The sequence below is a fragment of the Tachyglossus aculeatus genome, chromosome 13 (assembly GCF_015852505.1).
Source record: "Tachyglossus aculeatus isolate mTacAcu1 chromosome 13, mTacAcu1.pri, whole genome shotgun sequence".
Taxonomy (NCBI): Eukaryota; Metazoa; Chordata; class Mammalia; order Monotremata; family Tachyglossidae; genus Tachyglossus; species Tachyglossus aculeatus.
In genome coordinates this window covers 24,861,254-24,878,983 of record NC_052078.1, presented here as the reverse complement: position 1 = coordinate 24,878,983, position 17,730 = coordinate 24,861,254, and the positions used below count along the sequence as shown (strand labels likewise).

Sequence of the window (17,730 nt, the reverse complement as noted above, 5' to 3'; positions counted from 1 at the left end):
ATAATGATGGCATTTATTAAGCACTCACTATGTGCAACACACTGTTCTAAGCACGGGGGAGGTTACATGGTGATCCGGTTGTCCCTCGGAGGGCTCACAGTCTTAATCCCCATTTTCCAGACGAGGTAACTGAGGCCCAGAGAACGGAAGCGACTTGCCCAAAATCACCCAGCTGACAATTGGAAGAGCATGGATTTGAACCCCTGCCCTCTGGCTCCAAAGCCCAGGCTCTTTCCACCGAGCCACGCTGAATACGCTTGGCTACTGTGTGACCGTGGGCGAGTCGCTTCATGTCTCTGCGCCTCCGTTACCTCATCTGTAAAATGGGGATTAAGACTGTGAGCCCCACGTGAGACAGGACTACCTCGTATCAACCGCAGCGTTTAGTATAGAGCCTGGCATGTAGTAAGCACTTAAAAACGCCATTAGAAAAAATAAAAAAAACCGGTAGTGATGCCGTCTGTGCTGTCCCTTAAGTTGAATCGATCAACCGGACTGGACTGGAGCCAAGAGGGCCCTCTTCCCATCTCCCTCCCACCCAGCCCCCCCATAAACAGCAATGAAAGCGGGGCTTCTGGTCTCTCCTCTCCGGCTGCGGGCACTGATTCTTTTCCCCTTCCTCCCAACTGGACTCCAAGTTCCCTGGGCCGCCCCCCAGTTCCAACCTCCGCCCGGGCCCCTCATTCGCGTCAACCTTCATGCGAGACCAGTCTCATTCTCGGAAATCAGTGTCCCGAAAACAGCTTGCCGTATTGAATAACAGCCGGGGCTGCTCATAGCCCTGGAATGCTGACCTGATCGGAACAACAAACGGAGCTAACAGAGCAGAAACAAACGACCGAAGCAGACTAAAACTGAGGGCTTTATCAAGTTGTCCACCCCTCGAGCTTTCAGTAAAAACATGTTTTCATCTGGGGGATCAGGGTTCCTGTCAGAGAATCTTTCCCTGCAGCTTAGTCATGCCGCAGGGCCGCGGGAACCCCACCCTGACATTCTTTCCGTCTTTTCCCCTTTTTCACTGGTCGTGTGGTAACGATCGGCTGGATTCATTGCAGCCAAAAGTAACATTTTATTGTTTTGCCATGGAAACCCCATGGCTCGCTCCTCCAGCCTCCCTGTGAGCTCTGGGCAGGGCGGGCCGAGCCGGCCTGGCCCAAGAGAGGAAATCCATTCCTGGGGCAAGGAACCCAGACAATGGCTAGGCGAGGCCAGGCCTTTCCTCTGGGACCCCAGGGTGTTTGTGGAACAGGCCAGTCACTTAGTCAGGGGTGCAGATCCATATGCTGGGCGATGTTGGGTGGCCACCTGGCTTGGATCTGATGGACCCCCGGGGGGAGGAGGGGGTTCGGGGGCCCAGCATGGAGGCTGGATCCATCCCACCAAACAACGTGGGGCTGTTTCCTTTTATGTGCGGGGTTTCGGGGTCAGATAATAATAATAATAATAATAATGATGGCATTTATTAAGTGCTTACTATGTGCCAAGCACTGTTCTAAGCACTGGGGAGGTTACAAGGTGATCAGGTTGTCCCTCAGGGGCGGGGGGGGGGGGGGAGGGGGGCTCACAGTCTTTATCCCCGTTTTACAGAAGAGGGAATTGAGGCACAGAGAAGTTAAGCGACTTGCCCAAAGTCACACAGCCGACAATTGGCGGAACCGGAATGTGAACCCACGAGCTCTGACTCCAAAGCCCGGGCTCTTTCCACTGAGCCACGCTGTAAATGCTTAGGAGAGTACAATTAAACAGTTAGTAGACACATTCCCTGCCCATAACAAGCTTACAGTCTAAAGTGTGAAATGGACTAGCAAAATGGGAGAACACCATTTCTTCCATCTCCCCTCACATTTGTTCTATCTCTCTGCGCGTATGCTCCCTTCCAGACTCTGTGCTGACCACCCCAGGGGCTGCGTGAGTCTGGGAGAGAGAGGCTAGGACAGGATCTGTGCCTCATGAAGCAGCGTGGCTCAGGGAAAGAGCCCAGGCTTTGGAGTCAGAGGTCATGGGTTCCAATCCCGACTCAGCTAGTTGTCAGCTGTGTGACTTTGGGCAAGTCACTTCACTTCTCTGTGCCTCAGTTACCTCATCTGTTAAATGGGGATTAAGACTGTGAGCCCCACGTGGGACAACCTGATCACCTTGTAACCCCCCCAGCTCTTAGAACGGTGCTCTGCACATAGTAAGCGCTTAACAAATGCCATTATTATTATTATTATTATTATTATTATTATTATTATTATTATTCTCTGTGCCTCAGTTACCTCATCTGTAAAATGGGGATTAAAACTGTAAGTCCCCCCTGGGCCAACCTGATCACCTTGTAGCCTCTCCAGCACTTAGGACAGTGCTTTGCACATAGTAAGTGCCAAATAAATGCCATCATCATCATCATCGTATGGGCTGGTTGCCTAAACCCTTGCCCCCCGAATGGAGCTGGGAGAGGGCAGCACATTGTGCTGGCCCCCGCTGCATCCGACCACTGTTACTGCACCGTCCTCGTGGGGCAGAATCCAGGACCACTGACATTTACCCCATGCAGCTGTTACCGAGACAGCTCAAGGGAGTCAGACTCGGAGCCCTTAAAGATTTGAGTCCCAAAGGGCAGTCTACTCGGGAACGAGTTGGGCGTCCGTTCATCATTGAACCTTCCGCGAAGCGCTCCTGGCCGAGTCTCTGTGACTCTGACTGTGTGGAAACTAGCCTTTAAAGCTGGAGGAACTGTTCGTGGGTCACCTCCTGAGGGGCTGGAAGCAACACTCTCTCCGGCCCCCCTCCCCTCCTAGCTGAAAGTCTCTCCGGGGAAAATCGCCAGGTTGCGAGGCCTCCCTGCAGGAAGGTAAATGTAGGCCCCAAACCAGCTGAATGCAACCCAGCTGTTTAATCAGCCCATCAATCATATTTATTGAGCACTTGCCATGTGCAGGGCGAAGCAGCGTGGCTCAATCGAAAGAGGCCGGGCTTTGGAGTCCGAGGTCACGGCTTCAAATCCTGGCTCTGCCCATTGCCAGCTGTGTGACTTTGGGCGAGTCACTTCAATCAATCAATCAATCAATCGTATTTATTGAGTGCTTACTGTGTGCAGAGCACTATACTAAGCGCTTGGGAAGTACCAGTTGGCAACATATAGAGACAGTCCCTACCCAACAGTGGGCTCACAGTCTAGAAGGAGGAGACAGAGAACAAAACCAAACATATTAACAAAATAAAATAAATAGAATAGATATGTACAAGTAAAATAAATAAATAAATAGAGTAATAAATATGTACAAACATATATACGTATATACAGGTGCTGTGGGGAAGGGAAGGAGGTAAGATGGGGGGATGGAGAGGGGGACGAGGGGGAGAGAAAGGAAGGGGCTCAGTCTGGGAAGTCCTCCTAGAGGAGGTGAGCTCTCAGTAGGGCCTTGAAGGGAGGAAGAGAGCTAGCTTGGCAGATGGGCAGAGGGAGGGCATTCCAGGCCCAGGGGATGACGTGGGCTGGGGATCGATGGCGGGACAGGCGAGAACGAGGCACGGCGAGGAGATTAGTGAAAGAGGAGCGGAGGGTGCGGGCTGGGCTGGAGAAGGAGAGAAGGGAGGTGAGGTAGGAGGGGGCGAGGTGATGGACAGCCTTGAAGCCCAGGGTGAGGAGTTTCTGCCTGATGAGCAGATTGATTGGTAGCCACTAGAGATTTTTGAGGAGGGGAGTAACATGCCCAGAGCATTTCTGGACTTCACTTCTCTGGGCCTCATCTGTAAAATGGGGATGAAGACTGGGGCCCCCCCGTGGGACAACCTGATCACCTTGTAACCTCCCCAGCGCTTAGAACGGTGCTTTGCACACAGTGAGCGCTGAATAAATGCTATTATTATTATTATTATTACTATGTGCTTGTGAGAATACTGCCCACAATGAGCTTACAGTCTTGTACATATTTACTACTCTATTTATTTTGTTAATGATGTGCATCTAGCTTTATTTCTATTTGTTCTGACGACTTTTCACCTGTCCACATGTTTTGTTTCATTGTCTGTCTCCCCCTTTTAGACTGTGAGCCCGTCGTTGGGTAGGGACTGTCTCTATATGTTGCCGACTTGTACTTCCCAAGCGCTTAGTACAGTGCTCTGCACACAGTAAGCGCTCAATAAATCCGAATGAATGAATGAATGAATGACTAGATGGGGGGAGACAGATATTAATAGAAATAAATAAGTTACAGATATGTTCATAAGTTTTGTGAACAAGCCAGAGTAACACAGAAGGGAGTGGGAGAAGAGGAAAGTGGGGCTTAGGGAAAGCCTTTTGGAGGAGAGGTGCCCTCTGTAAGGCTTTGAAGGTGGGGAAAGTAATTGTCTGTCAGATATGAGGAGGGAGGATATGGGGGAGACAGGTGAGATGGAGGTACGGTGAGAAGGTTAGCATTAGAGAAGATGGAGCTGGGAAGGAGCCATTTCCCGACACTCCGCAGGTCCAAGTCACATTGATTCTCATCCCGGCTGATCCTTCGAGAAAGCTTCTGACTCCTCTAGGGAGCAGAGAGGGGTCCATCAGTTGTTGTCTGCTTAGGAAAGCGGCATGGCCTAGTGGATAGATCCCGGGCCTCAGAGCCAGAAGGACCTGGATTTGAATCCTTTCTCCCCCACTTGTCTGCTGTGTGACTTTGGGCAAGTCACTCAACTACTCTGTGCCTCAGTTCTCTCATCTGTAGACCGGAGATTGATTGATCGTGCCGCTCTACTGCAAGGCTGCTGGTTCAGCCGGAACTGCCACCACAAGAGAGTCTTGGCCTGGTTTTACCCCAGAGAGAATGGAGTGATTTTTCAGGGCCAAGGGGGGGGCGAATATAAAACATCCAAAGGTCACAGGTGGAAGTGTGTAGACAACACAGAAAAGAGAGAGAGAGCCGAGGAAAAGAGGGAAGGTTTCTTGGCGAAGATGTGACCTTAATAATGCTTTGAAGGTGGAAAGACAAGTCCACCCAGCTGAGTTTTTCCTTCTAGAGGTGGGTCCCCCCCTTCATGGGGGTGACTGCCCCCGCAGCCTTTGGAGCTGGACTTCCACATTTGATGATGAAAATGGTATTTGTTAAGCGCTTACTATGTGCCAAGCACTGTTGTCAGCGCTGGGGGAGATACAAGGTTATCAGATTGCCCCATGTGGGGCTCTCAGTCTTAATCCCCGTTTTACAGATGAGGTAACTGAGGCACCGAGAAGTTAAGTGACTTGCCCAAAATCACACAGCTGACAAGTAGCCGAGGTGGGATTAGAACCCATGACCTAGTGAGCGCTTAATAAATGGCATTATTATTATTCAGTCAGCACAGAGCCCATGGGGCTGCTGAATGACGGTAGGAATAGCTCGTGACTGGGGTTTTATACCATGGCTTTTAGGGGAACGGCCCAGTGCAGCACTGGGAATCTCCCAGAATCCCTCCTGCGCATATTCCAGATTCCTTGGGCATTAGGCCAGGAGTAGGAAAGAGAATTGGGGTCCCATTTCTTCAGTCAGGGCTCCGGGAGACACCCCAGATGTCTGAGGCCTGGGGCAAGTACTCAATCTATCAATTGGTGGTATTTATTGAATGTTTTCTGTGTGCAGAGCTCTGTAATAAGCGCTTGGAAGAGTACAATAGCCCCTCACTCCGCACAGTCTGTCAGAGTCAGTAAACATCCCTTTTCCCTGAGGTTCCCACTCTGCTCCTGGAAGGGCTGATCGGCCTCAGAGGGTTGGAGCAGGCTAAACATCCTTTTCTATAACTCATCCCCAAAAGAGGCTTTCCTTAGCTATGAGTTGTTGCCCCCTTAGGGAAGCATCATGGCCTAGTGGGTAGATCAGCGTGGCTCAATGGAAAGATCCCAGGCATGGGAGTCAGAGGTCCTGGGTTCAAATCCCGGCTCGCCAATTGTCAGCTGTGTGACTTTGGGCAAGCCACTTCACTTCTCTGTGCCTCAGTTCCCTCATCTGTAAAATGGAGATTAAAACCATGAGTCCCCCATGAGACAACCTGATCACCTTGTATCCACCCCAGTTCTTAGAACAGAGCTTTGCACATAGTAAGCGCTTAACCATTGTCATTATTATTATTATTATTATAGATCACTGGCCTGGAAGCCAGAAGGACCTGGATTCTAATCCTTACTCCCCGACTTGTCTGCTGTGTGACTTTGAGCAAGTCACTTAACTACTCTGTGCCTCAGTTCTCTCATCTGTAGCCTGGAGATTGAGAGTGTGAGCCCCATGAGGGACCTTGTCCAAACCAATTTTCTTTTATCACCCCCTGTGCTTAGTACAGTGCTTGGCACATAGTAAACGCTTAACAAATACCACAATTATTATTATGATTCCACTCTAATAATAATAATAACTGCAGTATTTGTTAAATGCTTACAATGTGCCAAGCACTGTTCTAAACACTGGGGGAGATACAGGGTCATCTCGCTGTCCCGCGTGGGGCTCACACTTTTAATCCCCATTTTACAGGTGAGGTAACAGGCACAGAGAAGTTTAGTGACTTGCCCGAAGTCGCACAGCAGACAAGTGGTGGAGCAGAGATTAGAACCCACATCCTCTGACCCCCAAGCCCATGCTCTTTCCACTAAGCCACGTTGCTTCCTCCACTCGATTGCAAGCTCCTTGTTATCAGGGATCCTGTCTGCCAACTCTGCTCTCCAAGCATTTAGTGCAGGGATTAGTTAATACCTCTGACGGATTACCCTGCAGCTTCTCTGAAGAACAAACCCAAAGAGTAGCTTAGACAAAATGTCTCTAGGGTGTTCCATATTCTTGCAGCGTTGGGTAGATTCGGGCGCGCAACCTGGACCAGGAGTGTATTTCCAATGGAATTGGTCAAATAATAATCATGATGGCATTTATTAGGTGCTTACTATGTGCCAAGCACTGTTCTAAGCGCTGGGGAGGTTACAAGGCAATCAGGTTGTCCCACTTGGGGCTCACAGTCTTCATCCCCATTTTCCAGATGAGGGAACTGAGGCCCAGAGAAGTGAAATGTCTCGCCCAAAGTCACCCAGCTGACAATTGGCGGAGCTGGGATTTGAACCCATGACCTTTGACTCTAAAGCCTGGGCTCTTTCCACTGAGCCACGCTGCTTCTCTACTGAACCGACTGAATAATAATAATAATAATGATGATGGAATTTATTAAGCGCTTACTTACTATGTGCAAAGCACTGTTCTAAGCGCTGAGGAGGTTGCAAGGTGATCACGTTGTCCCACAGGGGTTTCACAGTCTCAATCCTCACTTTACATATGAGGGAACTGGGGCCCAGAGAAGCTAAGTGACTTGCCCAAAGTCACACAGCTGACAAGTGGCGGAGCCAGGATTTAAATCCATGACCTCTGATTCCAAAGCCCAGGCTCTTTCCACTGAGCCACACTGCTCTCTACAGATACAATCTTATATATTTATTTATTTTATTTGTACATATTTATTCTATTTATTTCATTTTGTTAATATGTTTTGTTTTGTTCTCTGTCTCCCCCTTCTAGACTGTGAGCCCACTGTCGGGTAGGGACCGTCTCTCTATGTTGCCAACTTGGACTTCTCAAGCGCTTAGTACAGTGCTCTGCACACAGTAAGCGCTCAATAAATACGACTGGATGAATGAATGGTGGGCAAGAGAAAGACAGCCCAATTACAGTATATTTATGGTTCTGGAGACAAATGTACAACTATGAAGGTGAAGCTAAATCCCTGATGCTTCCACTTAAAGCCTCCTGGGTGGTCACCTTGGAGGGAGATCCGATGGGAGACCCAGTAGGAGCTCGCGGGGGCGGGACGGAGAGGGGACGGTGAAGTTCGTCCTGTAAATAAGGGTCTCCTCTCTGGTCTGCCCAGGTCTACGGCGGCCCCGATTTCCACTCTCCCCGGCTGGCTCAGCTGTGCATCTCTACGGCCCGGGAGAACCCCCTGCGGGTCTCGAGCACGGGAAATGCTCTCACCGTTCGGTTCAAGACGGACCTCTCTGTCAGTGGCCGAGGCTTCTCGGCCACGTGGCAGGAGGCTCCAGGAGGTAAGGGCCTGGAGGAAACGCAAAGACATTTGACTCGAAAGACACGAATCACGCAGAATCACCGGGGGCGACACAAGGGTACAACTTTCCCTCCGATACCGTGGTCCCAATCACTTGGATTATCATCCCTAGCACCGAGTCTACTATCTGTGTCGGCTGTGTGACTTCAGGAGAAGCAGCGTGGCTCAGTGGAAAGAGCCCGGGTTTTGGAGTCAGAGGTCATGGGTTCAAATCCCTGCTCTGCCAATTGTCAGCTGGGTGACTTTGGGCAAGTCGCTTCACTTCTCCGTGCCTCAGTTACCTCATCTGTAAAATGGGGGATTAAAACTGTGAGCCCCCCATGGGACAACTTGATCACCTTGCAACCTCCCCAGCGCTTAGAACAGTGCTTTGCACATAGTAAGCGCTCAGTAAATGCCAGTATTATTATTAGTAGTAGTAAGCACTAATAAATGCCATTATTATTATTACCTCCGTTACACTGTACTCTCCCAAGCACTTAGAACAGTGCTTAGTACATAGTAAGCGCTTAATAAATGCCATTATTATTATTATTATTATCTCTGTTACACTGCAGTCGCCCAAGCACTTAGAACAGTGCTCTGCACACAGTAAGTGCTCAATAAATGTCATTGATTGATTTATTGATCACCATCTCTATCATCTGGATTCTAATCCAAATTGTCATCCCCATCACCTGGATTTCAACTATTTTTGTGCCACCATCTCAATCATCTGAACTTCCCAGCTATGGCTGGGAAGCAGCATGGTGTAGTGAAGAGAGCGTGGGCCCGGAGTTGGAAGGTCATGGGTTCTAGTCCCCACTCCGCCACCTCTGCTGAGTGATCTTAGTCAAGTCACTTCACTTCTCTGTGCCTCAGTTACCTCATCTGTAAAATGGGGAATGAGACTGTGAGCCCCACGTGGGACAGGCACTCTGTCCCATCCGATTTGCTTGTATCCACCCCAGCACTTAGTACAGTGTCTGGCACGTAATAAGTGCTTAACAAAGGCCATCATTATTCATTATCATTATTGCAGTCCAAATCCCTCATGCCCTAATCCACATCACCTGAATAATAATAATAATGATGGTGTTTGTTAAGCACTTACTATGTGCAAAGTACTGTTCTAAGCGCTGGGCAGGGGATACAAGGTGATGGGGTTGTCCCACGTGGGGCTCACAGTCTTCATCCCCATTTTATAGATGAGGTAACTGAGGCTCAGGGAAGTGAAGTGACTTGCCCAAAGTCACACAGCTGACAAGTGGCGGAGCGGGGATTAGAACCCATGACTGCTGACTCCCAAGCCCGGGCTGTTCCCACTGAGTCACGCTGCTTCTCTGGAGTACTGTCCCATTCACCTGTGCCAAATCATAATTCCAGTCACCTGTATTCCAGTCCCAATCACCTTCTCAGGTGGATTTGCTCTCATCCTCCCGGATAGTGAAGTATTGAGGAGCTTTGAAAATCCTTGGTAACACTCAAATCAATCAATCGTATTTATTGAGCGCTTACTGTGTGCAGAGCACTGTACTAAGTGCTTGGGAAGTACAAGTTGGCAACACATAGAGACGGTCCCTACCCAACAGTGGGCTCACAGTCTCAAATCTGCCCAAATGAAGGGCTTCAAGTGTGGTTTGGCTGAAGCGATTTGCTGAGAAAGGTATCCGCCGTTGAGAAAGGTATCCGCTGTCGTTGGCTGAAACCAGGAAGCCTGAATCTGCTGAGAGGATGGAGACGTAAAAGCCTGGAATATTCTGGAAAGAGCAGGATTTCTTGTCGTGGGCCGATGAAGAGCCTGCCTCAGTGGGGTGCGGAAGTCTGGGGAAACTCTTTCACAGATTCTCAATCCCATCACGTTGAGATGGTCTGTTAGAGGGCAAATCCCTTGACCTTCCCAAGTGCTTGGTACAGTGCTCTGCACACAGTCAGCGCTCAATGAATACGATTGATTGATTGATTTGGGCAAGTCACTTCACTTCTCTGGGCCTCAGTTCCAACTGTAAAATGGGGATGAAGACTGTGAGCCCCGCGGGAGGCAACCTGATCACCTCTCCCCCTTTTAGACTGTAAGCCCACTGTTGGGTAGGGACTGTCTCTATATGTTGCCAACTTGTACTTCCCTAGCGCTTAGTACAGTGCTCTGCACACAGTAAGCGCTCAATAAATACGATTGATTGATTGATTGATTGGACCCCCCCAACGCTTAGAACAGTGCTTCACTCATTCATTCATTCCGTCGTATTTGTTGAGCGCTTACTGTGTGCAGAGCACTGTACTAAGTGCTTGGGAAGTAGGGAAGCAGCGTGGCTCAGCGGAAAGAGCCCGGGCTTTGAAGTCAGAGGTCATCGGTTCAAATCCCGGCTCTGCCACTTGTCAGCTGTGTGACTTTGGGCAAGTCACTTCACTTCCCTGGGCCTCAGTTACCTCCTCTGTAAAATGGGGATTAAGATGGTGAGCCCCACGTGGGACAACCTGGTCACCTTGTAAATTCCCCAGTGCTTAGAACAGTGCTTTGCACATAGTAAGCGCTTAATTAATGCCATTATTATTATTATTATTATTATTAACCGTATCCTCAAAATGGGCGGAATGTAGCTTTGGCTAAAGGGGAAAGCCTCTCTCCGCCCGCCCCTTCTAACGATGAATGATTTGGTTTCCGATATGTCCAGGTTGTGGAGGACACTTCCAGGCGTCGCGAGGAGAGATCCATTCTCCCAACTACCCTCATCCTTATGGCAGGAACAGCGATTGCTCCTGGATTATCCAGGTCGATAGCAGTCACCACGTGCTCCTGAATTTCACGGACTTTGACTTGGAGCCCCAAGACTCGTGTGTTACAGTAAGTGACCGCTCTGTCAGAGTTTTCCAAATAGATAATGGCAGGAGATGCTTGTTGGAGACAGTGAGAAGCAGTATGGACTAGTGGATAGAGCCTGCGGCTGGGAGTCAGAAGGACCTGGGTTCTAATCAGCAGCCACTTGTCTGCTGCGTGACCTTGGACGAGTCATTTAACTTCTCTTTGTCTCAGTTATCTATAAAATGGGGATTAAGAGTATGAGCCCCATGTGGGATATAACCTGACCTGCTTGTATCTGCCCCAGTGCTTAGTACAGTGCCTGGCACATAGTAAGTGCCTAACAAATAGCAGAAAAAAAATGGCTGATTTTTTCCATTAAACATTTTCCAATTGACTCCCACTTATCCGCAGGACTGCGCAGGGAAACCTTGGCCTTCCGTGCCTCTTCATGAAGTTTTTGTCTTTGGAGTCCTGAGTCAAGCAGCGTGGCTCAGTGGAAAGAGCCCAGGCTTAGGAGACAGAGGTCATGGGTTCGAATCCTGGCTCCGCCACGTCTGCTGTGTGACCTTGGGAAAGTCACTTAACTTCTCTGAGCCTCAGTTACCTCATCTGGAAAATGGGAATTAAGACTGTGAACCCCATGTGGGACAACCTGATCACCTTGTATCTCCCCCCACCCAGCGCTTAGAACAGTGCTTTGCACATAGTAAGTACTTTTAACAAATGCCATTATTATTATTAGTATAATTAACATGACAATATACAAGCTGTACCCGAAGTAAGCCCCTCCCTGCCCCAAAGTCTCAGTGAAAAGAGCATGGGCTTTGGAGTCAGAGGTCCTGGGTTTGAATCGTGGCTCCTCCACATGTCTGCTGTGACTTTGGGCAAGTCACTTAACTTCTCTGAGCCTCAGTTACCTCATCTGGAAAATGGGGATTAAGACTGTGAGTCCCACGTGGAACAACCTGATCACCTTGTATCCCCCCCAGCGCTTGCACATAGTAAGCGCTCAACAAATATCATCATTATTATCATTATTACTGCTGACCTCCAAAATCCTGAGCAAGCCAAGATTCCATCAGATTGATATTGCTACCTACAGGGAAAAAGCAGAATAAATGAACAGTATAATTGTATATGCTCTTATTATCCAGAGCCTCTACTTGTTTCCACACTGGGACACTGCTGGGTGGCTGCAGAAGTAGAAAATGTGTGTCCTAGCAGCGAAACACTCCTGGCATCCTCTACTTAAGACTCAACAACTTTTGTGCAGATGAGCCAAACCAGTAAAACGTTTGAGCCGTGATTCCAAGGAATCAATCATACAATTTAAGCACGCAGAGTAGTTTACTTGGTGGAGCTATAATTATGAAATAATAATAATATAAAGTTATTATTGTACTTGAATTGCTCTTTTCCCAATGGGACTTTTTGATTAGTATTTGTAAGTGCTCGCTCTGAGCCAGGTACCCTACTAAGCGCTGAGGTAGATGCAAGATAATCAGGTTGGACACAGTTGACGGCCCACGTGGGGCTCACCGTCTGAATCGCCAGTTTACAGATGAGTTAACTGAGGCACAAAGGTGTTAAGTGACTGACCCGAGATCTCACAGCAAACAGGTGGCGGAGCCAGGATTAGAACCCAGGCCCACTAGACTGTGCTGCTTCTCTTCAGTTTTTGTGCCGGGTTCCAGGTTTCTTTGATGTCCTGTTTGTAGTTGTTTGTGTTAGGTTGTATGCAGACTTTCAGGCTTTCTGCTGCTGATCACCAATAGAGCCCGGCATGACTCCAGCCTGGCGTGGGGGGCACAGGGACCACTTTGGTTTGAGGGCAGGGAGGGAGCGGGAAGTTGTGGCTCTTTCAGCTGAGAAGGCAATAATGATAATAATAATAATAATAATGGCATTTATTAAGCACTTACTATGTGCAAAGCACTGTTCTAAGCATTGGGGGAGATACAAGGCGATCAGGTTGTCCCACGGGGGGCTCACAGTCTTAATCCCCATTTTACAGATGAGGGAACTGAGGCACACAGAAGTGAAGTGACTTGCCCAAAGTCACACAGCTGACAAGTGGCAGAGCAGGGATTTGAACCCATGATCTCTGATTCCAAAGCCCAGGCTCTTTCCACTGAGCCACGCTGCTTCTTCTTTGTCCCTGGCCCAATAGTTTTTGTCCCGCAGGTTAATTACTGCGGGAAGCAGCGTGGCCTAGCAGATAAAGCACAGATCTGGGAGTAAGAAAGGCCTGAATTCTAATCCAGCCTCTACTACTTGTCTGCTGTGTGACCTTGGGCAAGTCACTTCACTTCTCTGGGCCTCGGTTACCTCGTCTGTAAAACGGGGATTGAGACTGTGAGCCCCCCCACCCCGCCGCGGGACAACTGGATCACCTTGTAATCTCCCCAGCGCTTAGAACAGTGCTTTGCACATAGTAAGCGCTTAATAAATGCTATTGTTATTATTATTATTACTATCAACGGAGCTGCAATGCTTGCTGAGCCCAGCAGAAACAAGGTCTGTCTCTATTTTTGTCTACTGCCCATGGTGGGGGTTTCTGACCTTGGCAGGATTTTGGGACCACATCGGATTTGCTTGTATCCACCCCATTAGTACAGTGCCTGGCATATAATAATAATAATAATGATGGTATTTGTTTAGCGCTTACTATGTGCAAAGCACTGTTCTAAGCGCTGGTGGGGTTACAAGGTGATCAGGTTGTCCCACATGGGGCTCACAGTCTTAATCCCCATTTTCCAGAGGAGGGAACTGAGGCCCAGCCCAAAGCCCCACAGCTGACAATTGGCGGAGCCAGGATTTGAACCCACGACCTCCGACTCCAAAGCCCGGGCTCTTTCCACTGAGCCATGCTGCTTCTCTGTGTGCTCACATAGGAAGCACTTGGCAAATGCTTGATTATTATGATCAGTATTAATTGCTTGATTGCAGCTCCGTTCCTGAGCTCTGGATCGTCTATGCTCCGATGACTCTCGGAAGTCCCTTAGAAACGCAGGCAGTGGATGAGGGGCAGAAGGGATGGGAGGCTCCTGCTATGTGGGGTTGGGGGTGAGGCCCCTGCAGAGAGTGGGTTAAATACCCAGAATGCATGGCAAATCCAACCCACCCTGTGCCTCAACTACCTCTCCAGCCCTGGCCTCCAGAAAAAAAGCCATTCAGAGGCAACAGAGACTGGCAGGGGCCCAGAATCGGGGAAAGAACTAAAGCCCCAGAGCTAAAGTTGGCAGTTTTCTGTGCCCACCCCTGGGACAGAAGCAAATGCTTGCTTTGGGCTCAGGCGAGGCTGTACTAGAAAAAGCAGAGAAGCAGCGTGGCTCAGTGGAAAGAGCCCGGGCTCTGGAGCCAGAGGTCACGGGTTCAAACTCCGGCTCTGCCAACTGTCAGCTATGTGACTTTGGGCAAGTCACTTAACTTCTCTGGGCCTCAGTTACCTCATCTAGAAAAGAGGGATTAAGACTATGAGCCCTCCCCTGGGACAACTGGATCTCCTTGTAACCTCCCCAGTGCTTAGAACAGTGCTTTGCACATAGTAAGTGCTTAATAAAGGCTATTATTATTGTTATTACTATCCACGGAGCTACAATGCTTGCTGAGCCCAGCAGAAACAAGGTCTGTCTCTATTTTTGTCTACTGCCCGTGGTGGGGGTTTCTGACCTTGGCAGGATTTTGGGACCTTCAGTCCAAAGAAGCAGGGCTGGGGAAACACCCCCCCTGCTCTTTAGGGGCATTGCTGTACGGGGCCTCGCCCTCCACTTCCCCCCAGCCTACGGGGCGTGGGTTTGCATCGCTCATCTTTACGCACAAAGGAACTCACTCCAAGCTAGGCTGAGCCCCAGCTGGACCTGAACCATCAATCGAAAGTCAATCCCCAGTCCCCCGAAGGGGCGCGATCCTTGCTGGTTTCCCTACAAGCCCACTGGGCCAGGAAGCGTGGCATTAATCCCATTCCTAAATGGTAGAGACGGGAGCGGGCTTCTTTCTGCAGAGGGCTGAGGTTTGTTTGGGAGTGACACAGGCAAGAAAAAAGTCAGACTAAAAATGAGAAGCAGCGTGGCCTAGTGGGTAGAACACGGGCCTGGGAATCAGAAGGACCTGGGTTCTAATTCAGGCTCAGCCACATTTCTTCTGTGTAACTCTGGGCCAGTCATTTAACTTCTCTGTGCCTCCATTACTTCATCTGTAAAATGGAGGTTAAGATCGTGAGCCCTATGTGGAACATAGACTGTGTTAGCTTGTGTCTACCCCAGCGCTTAGAAGACTGCCTTGCACACAGTAAGTACGTAACAAGTACCATTTAGAAACAAAAGTTCCTGAAGAACTCCTTACCCCCATCAGCCCCTGGGACACGCACTATTCCCTCTTCCCTTCCTATCCTATCCATTGGATGCTTTCCTTCCACACAGGAAGTTTTCTAGTATCTGGTGGGCTGCAGGAGCAAGGCCAGAGGGAAGAATCCTTTTTTGGCAGAACAAGGATCTCCATTCTCACCAAAGGCCTTATTCCCCCCGCCATCCATCCCTCCCACAGCAGAATTACGGCCCCGGACATGCCAGAGGAAAACTACTCCCTTCTCTCCCTCCCACTTTCCCTCCCTCCCTCTCTCCACATCAAGTCCAAATTCACAGTCAGCATCCAGGCTCTTCCTCAATCCTCCCCATCCTACTTATCTTCACCCCACTACTCCCCACCTCCCTCTCTTCATTCCTTCCAAAGCAACCTTCTAACCATCCCTCACTCCCCCATCCCTTTCCTCACGCCGCTTCCCAGGCCAGAAACTCCCTCTTCCCTCCAATCCGTCAGACCACGGCATTTCTCCTGTTTAAAGTCCATCAAAATCTCGACTTTCACCCCGAATTCTTTCCAACAAGCCTTCCTCAATTAATTCCCCACACCTTAAATTGTACCGACTCAACAGCTACATCTAGTCCAACCCAACTGAGAGCTGAGACATCATGGCATTTGAGGCCGAGCTTTTCTGTGATATTAAATGACTTTGGGTATATATTATGCGCTTCCTGACTGAACTAAGGACTTGGGAAAGTAACTTGTATCTACCCCAGCACTTAGTACAGTGTTTGTCACATATTAAGTGGTGAAATATTATTGTTAGTATCATCATCATCATCACAACACAAACCTAAGACATGTTTCTCTATCCACAAGAAGTTTATCTTCCAACAGCCGGTGGATGAAGTCTGTGTTGCCATTTAGGCTTTCCTGGATCTGGCTAAATGCATGATTCCAGTTTTCTACCAGCTTATTCTCAGTCATAAACAAACCACCTCTGAGAGGTGATTCATAATCATTTCCAAAACTTGGGTCTGTGTCTCCAGAGCCCCTGTGTCAGCAAACAGCAGTTCCTAGGATGAGGGTCTCAAAGAGAAGCAGCATGACCTAATGGAAAGAGCACGGGCCTAGAAATCAGAGGACCTGGTTCTAATCCCAGCTCTGCAACTCGTCCGCTGTGTGATCTTAGGCAAGACACTTCACTGCTTTGTGTCTCAGTTATTTCATCTGTCAAATGAGCCCCACGTGGGACATGGAGAGCACTATGCTGAGCTCTTCGGAGGGTAGGATACAACAGAATTAGCAGAGACATTCCCTGCCCATAATGAGCTTACAGTCTTGAGAGGGAGACAGATATTAATATGAATCGATAAGTGCTTTATATAATTGAAAGATCTGTACACCGTGGAGCTTGTGAACTGCTTCAAGCCATCAAATTAACTTAGCAGATGCCCTAGCCACGAACTGTCGATGCAGCCAGGTGATATTCATTCATTCATTCATTCAATCGTATTTATTGAGCGCGTACTGTGTGCAGAGCACTGAACTAAGCACTTGGGAAGTCCAAGTTGGCAACATATAGAGATGGTCCCTACCCAAAAGCGGGCTCACAGTCTAGAAGGGGGAGACAGAGAACAAAACAAAACGTATTAACAAAATAAAATAAATAGAATAAATATGTACAAGTAAAATAATTAGAGTAATAAATATGTACAAACATATATACATATATCCAGGTGCTGTGGGGAGGGGAAGGAGGTAAGGTGGGGGGATGGGGAGGGGGAGGATGGGGAGAGGAAGGAGGGGATATGAAATGCAGGGAATGCAGTGTAGAGATGATGGTGTTCCCTGCCCTTTCTCCATGTCTGTTACAAGGATTCATTCATTCAGTCGTATTTATTGAGCGCTTATGTGTGCAAAGCACTGTACTAAGGGCTTGGGAAGTCCAAGTTGGCAACATATAGAGACGGTCCCTACCCAACTACGGGCTCATAGTCTAGAAGGGGGAGACAGACGACAAAAACAAACCATGTGGACCAGTGTCAAGTCATCAGAACAAATATAATTAAAACTAAACGCATTCTCTGTGTAAGGAAAGTGGGCCCTGGAGATGGAGGAATCTAGGGTGTAGAGTGCCACGGTGGGATGGAGAGAGGGTCTTGGCTGAGACATTGGGTTGGAACCCACTAATGCTGGGACTTGAGGAGGTGAGAATTACCTATCCTGCCTTGCTTCAGACCACAGGCCAGGGCCTTGTGGGTGGGGGAAGTAGGAACAATAACGATGGTATTTAAGTGCTTATTATGTGCCAAGCACTGTTCTAATCGCTGGAGTAGATACAAGTTAATTAGGTTGTCCCATGCGGAGCTCGCAGTCTGTAATCCCCATTACAGATGAGGTAACTGAGGCACAGAGAAGTTAAGTGACTTGCCCAAAGTCACACAGCTGACAAGAATCCTTCTTAGGGTGAGAGCCCGGATTGGCGAGCCAGAGGCTGGATGGGATGAAAGGCATTCAGACGACCGCAGGGCCGTCAGCACTGAACGCCGGGCCAACGTGGTGAAGGTCCCAGCTTTACCTCAGGTCCCTTGTGTTCCCTACAAAGCCACTCT

The 17,730-nt window shown here is 49.0% G+C and overlaps 1 protein-coding gene across 1 annotated transcript in view; it reads left to right on the top strand.

The window, feature by feature from the left end:
* The window catches only part of CUBN (cubilin), a 288,242-nt gene that overhangs the window by 157,721 nt on the left and 112,791 nt on the right, over positions 1-17,730 (top strand). Inside the window, 2 exon segments of the mRNA XM_038755639.1 lie at positions 7,837-8,011; positions 10,686-10,855. Coding sequence (XP_038611567.1) covers positions 7,837-8,011; positions 10,686-10,855 — 345 coding nt within the window.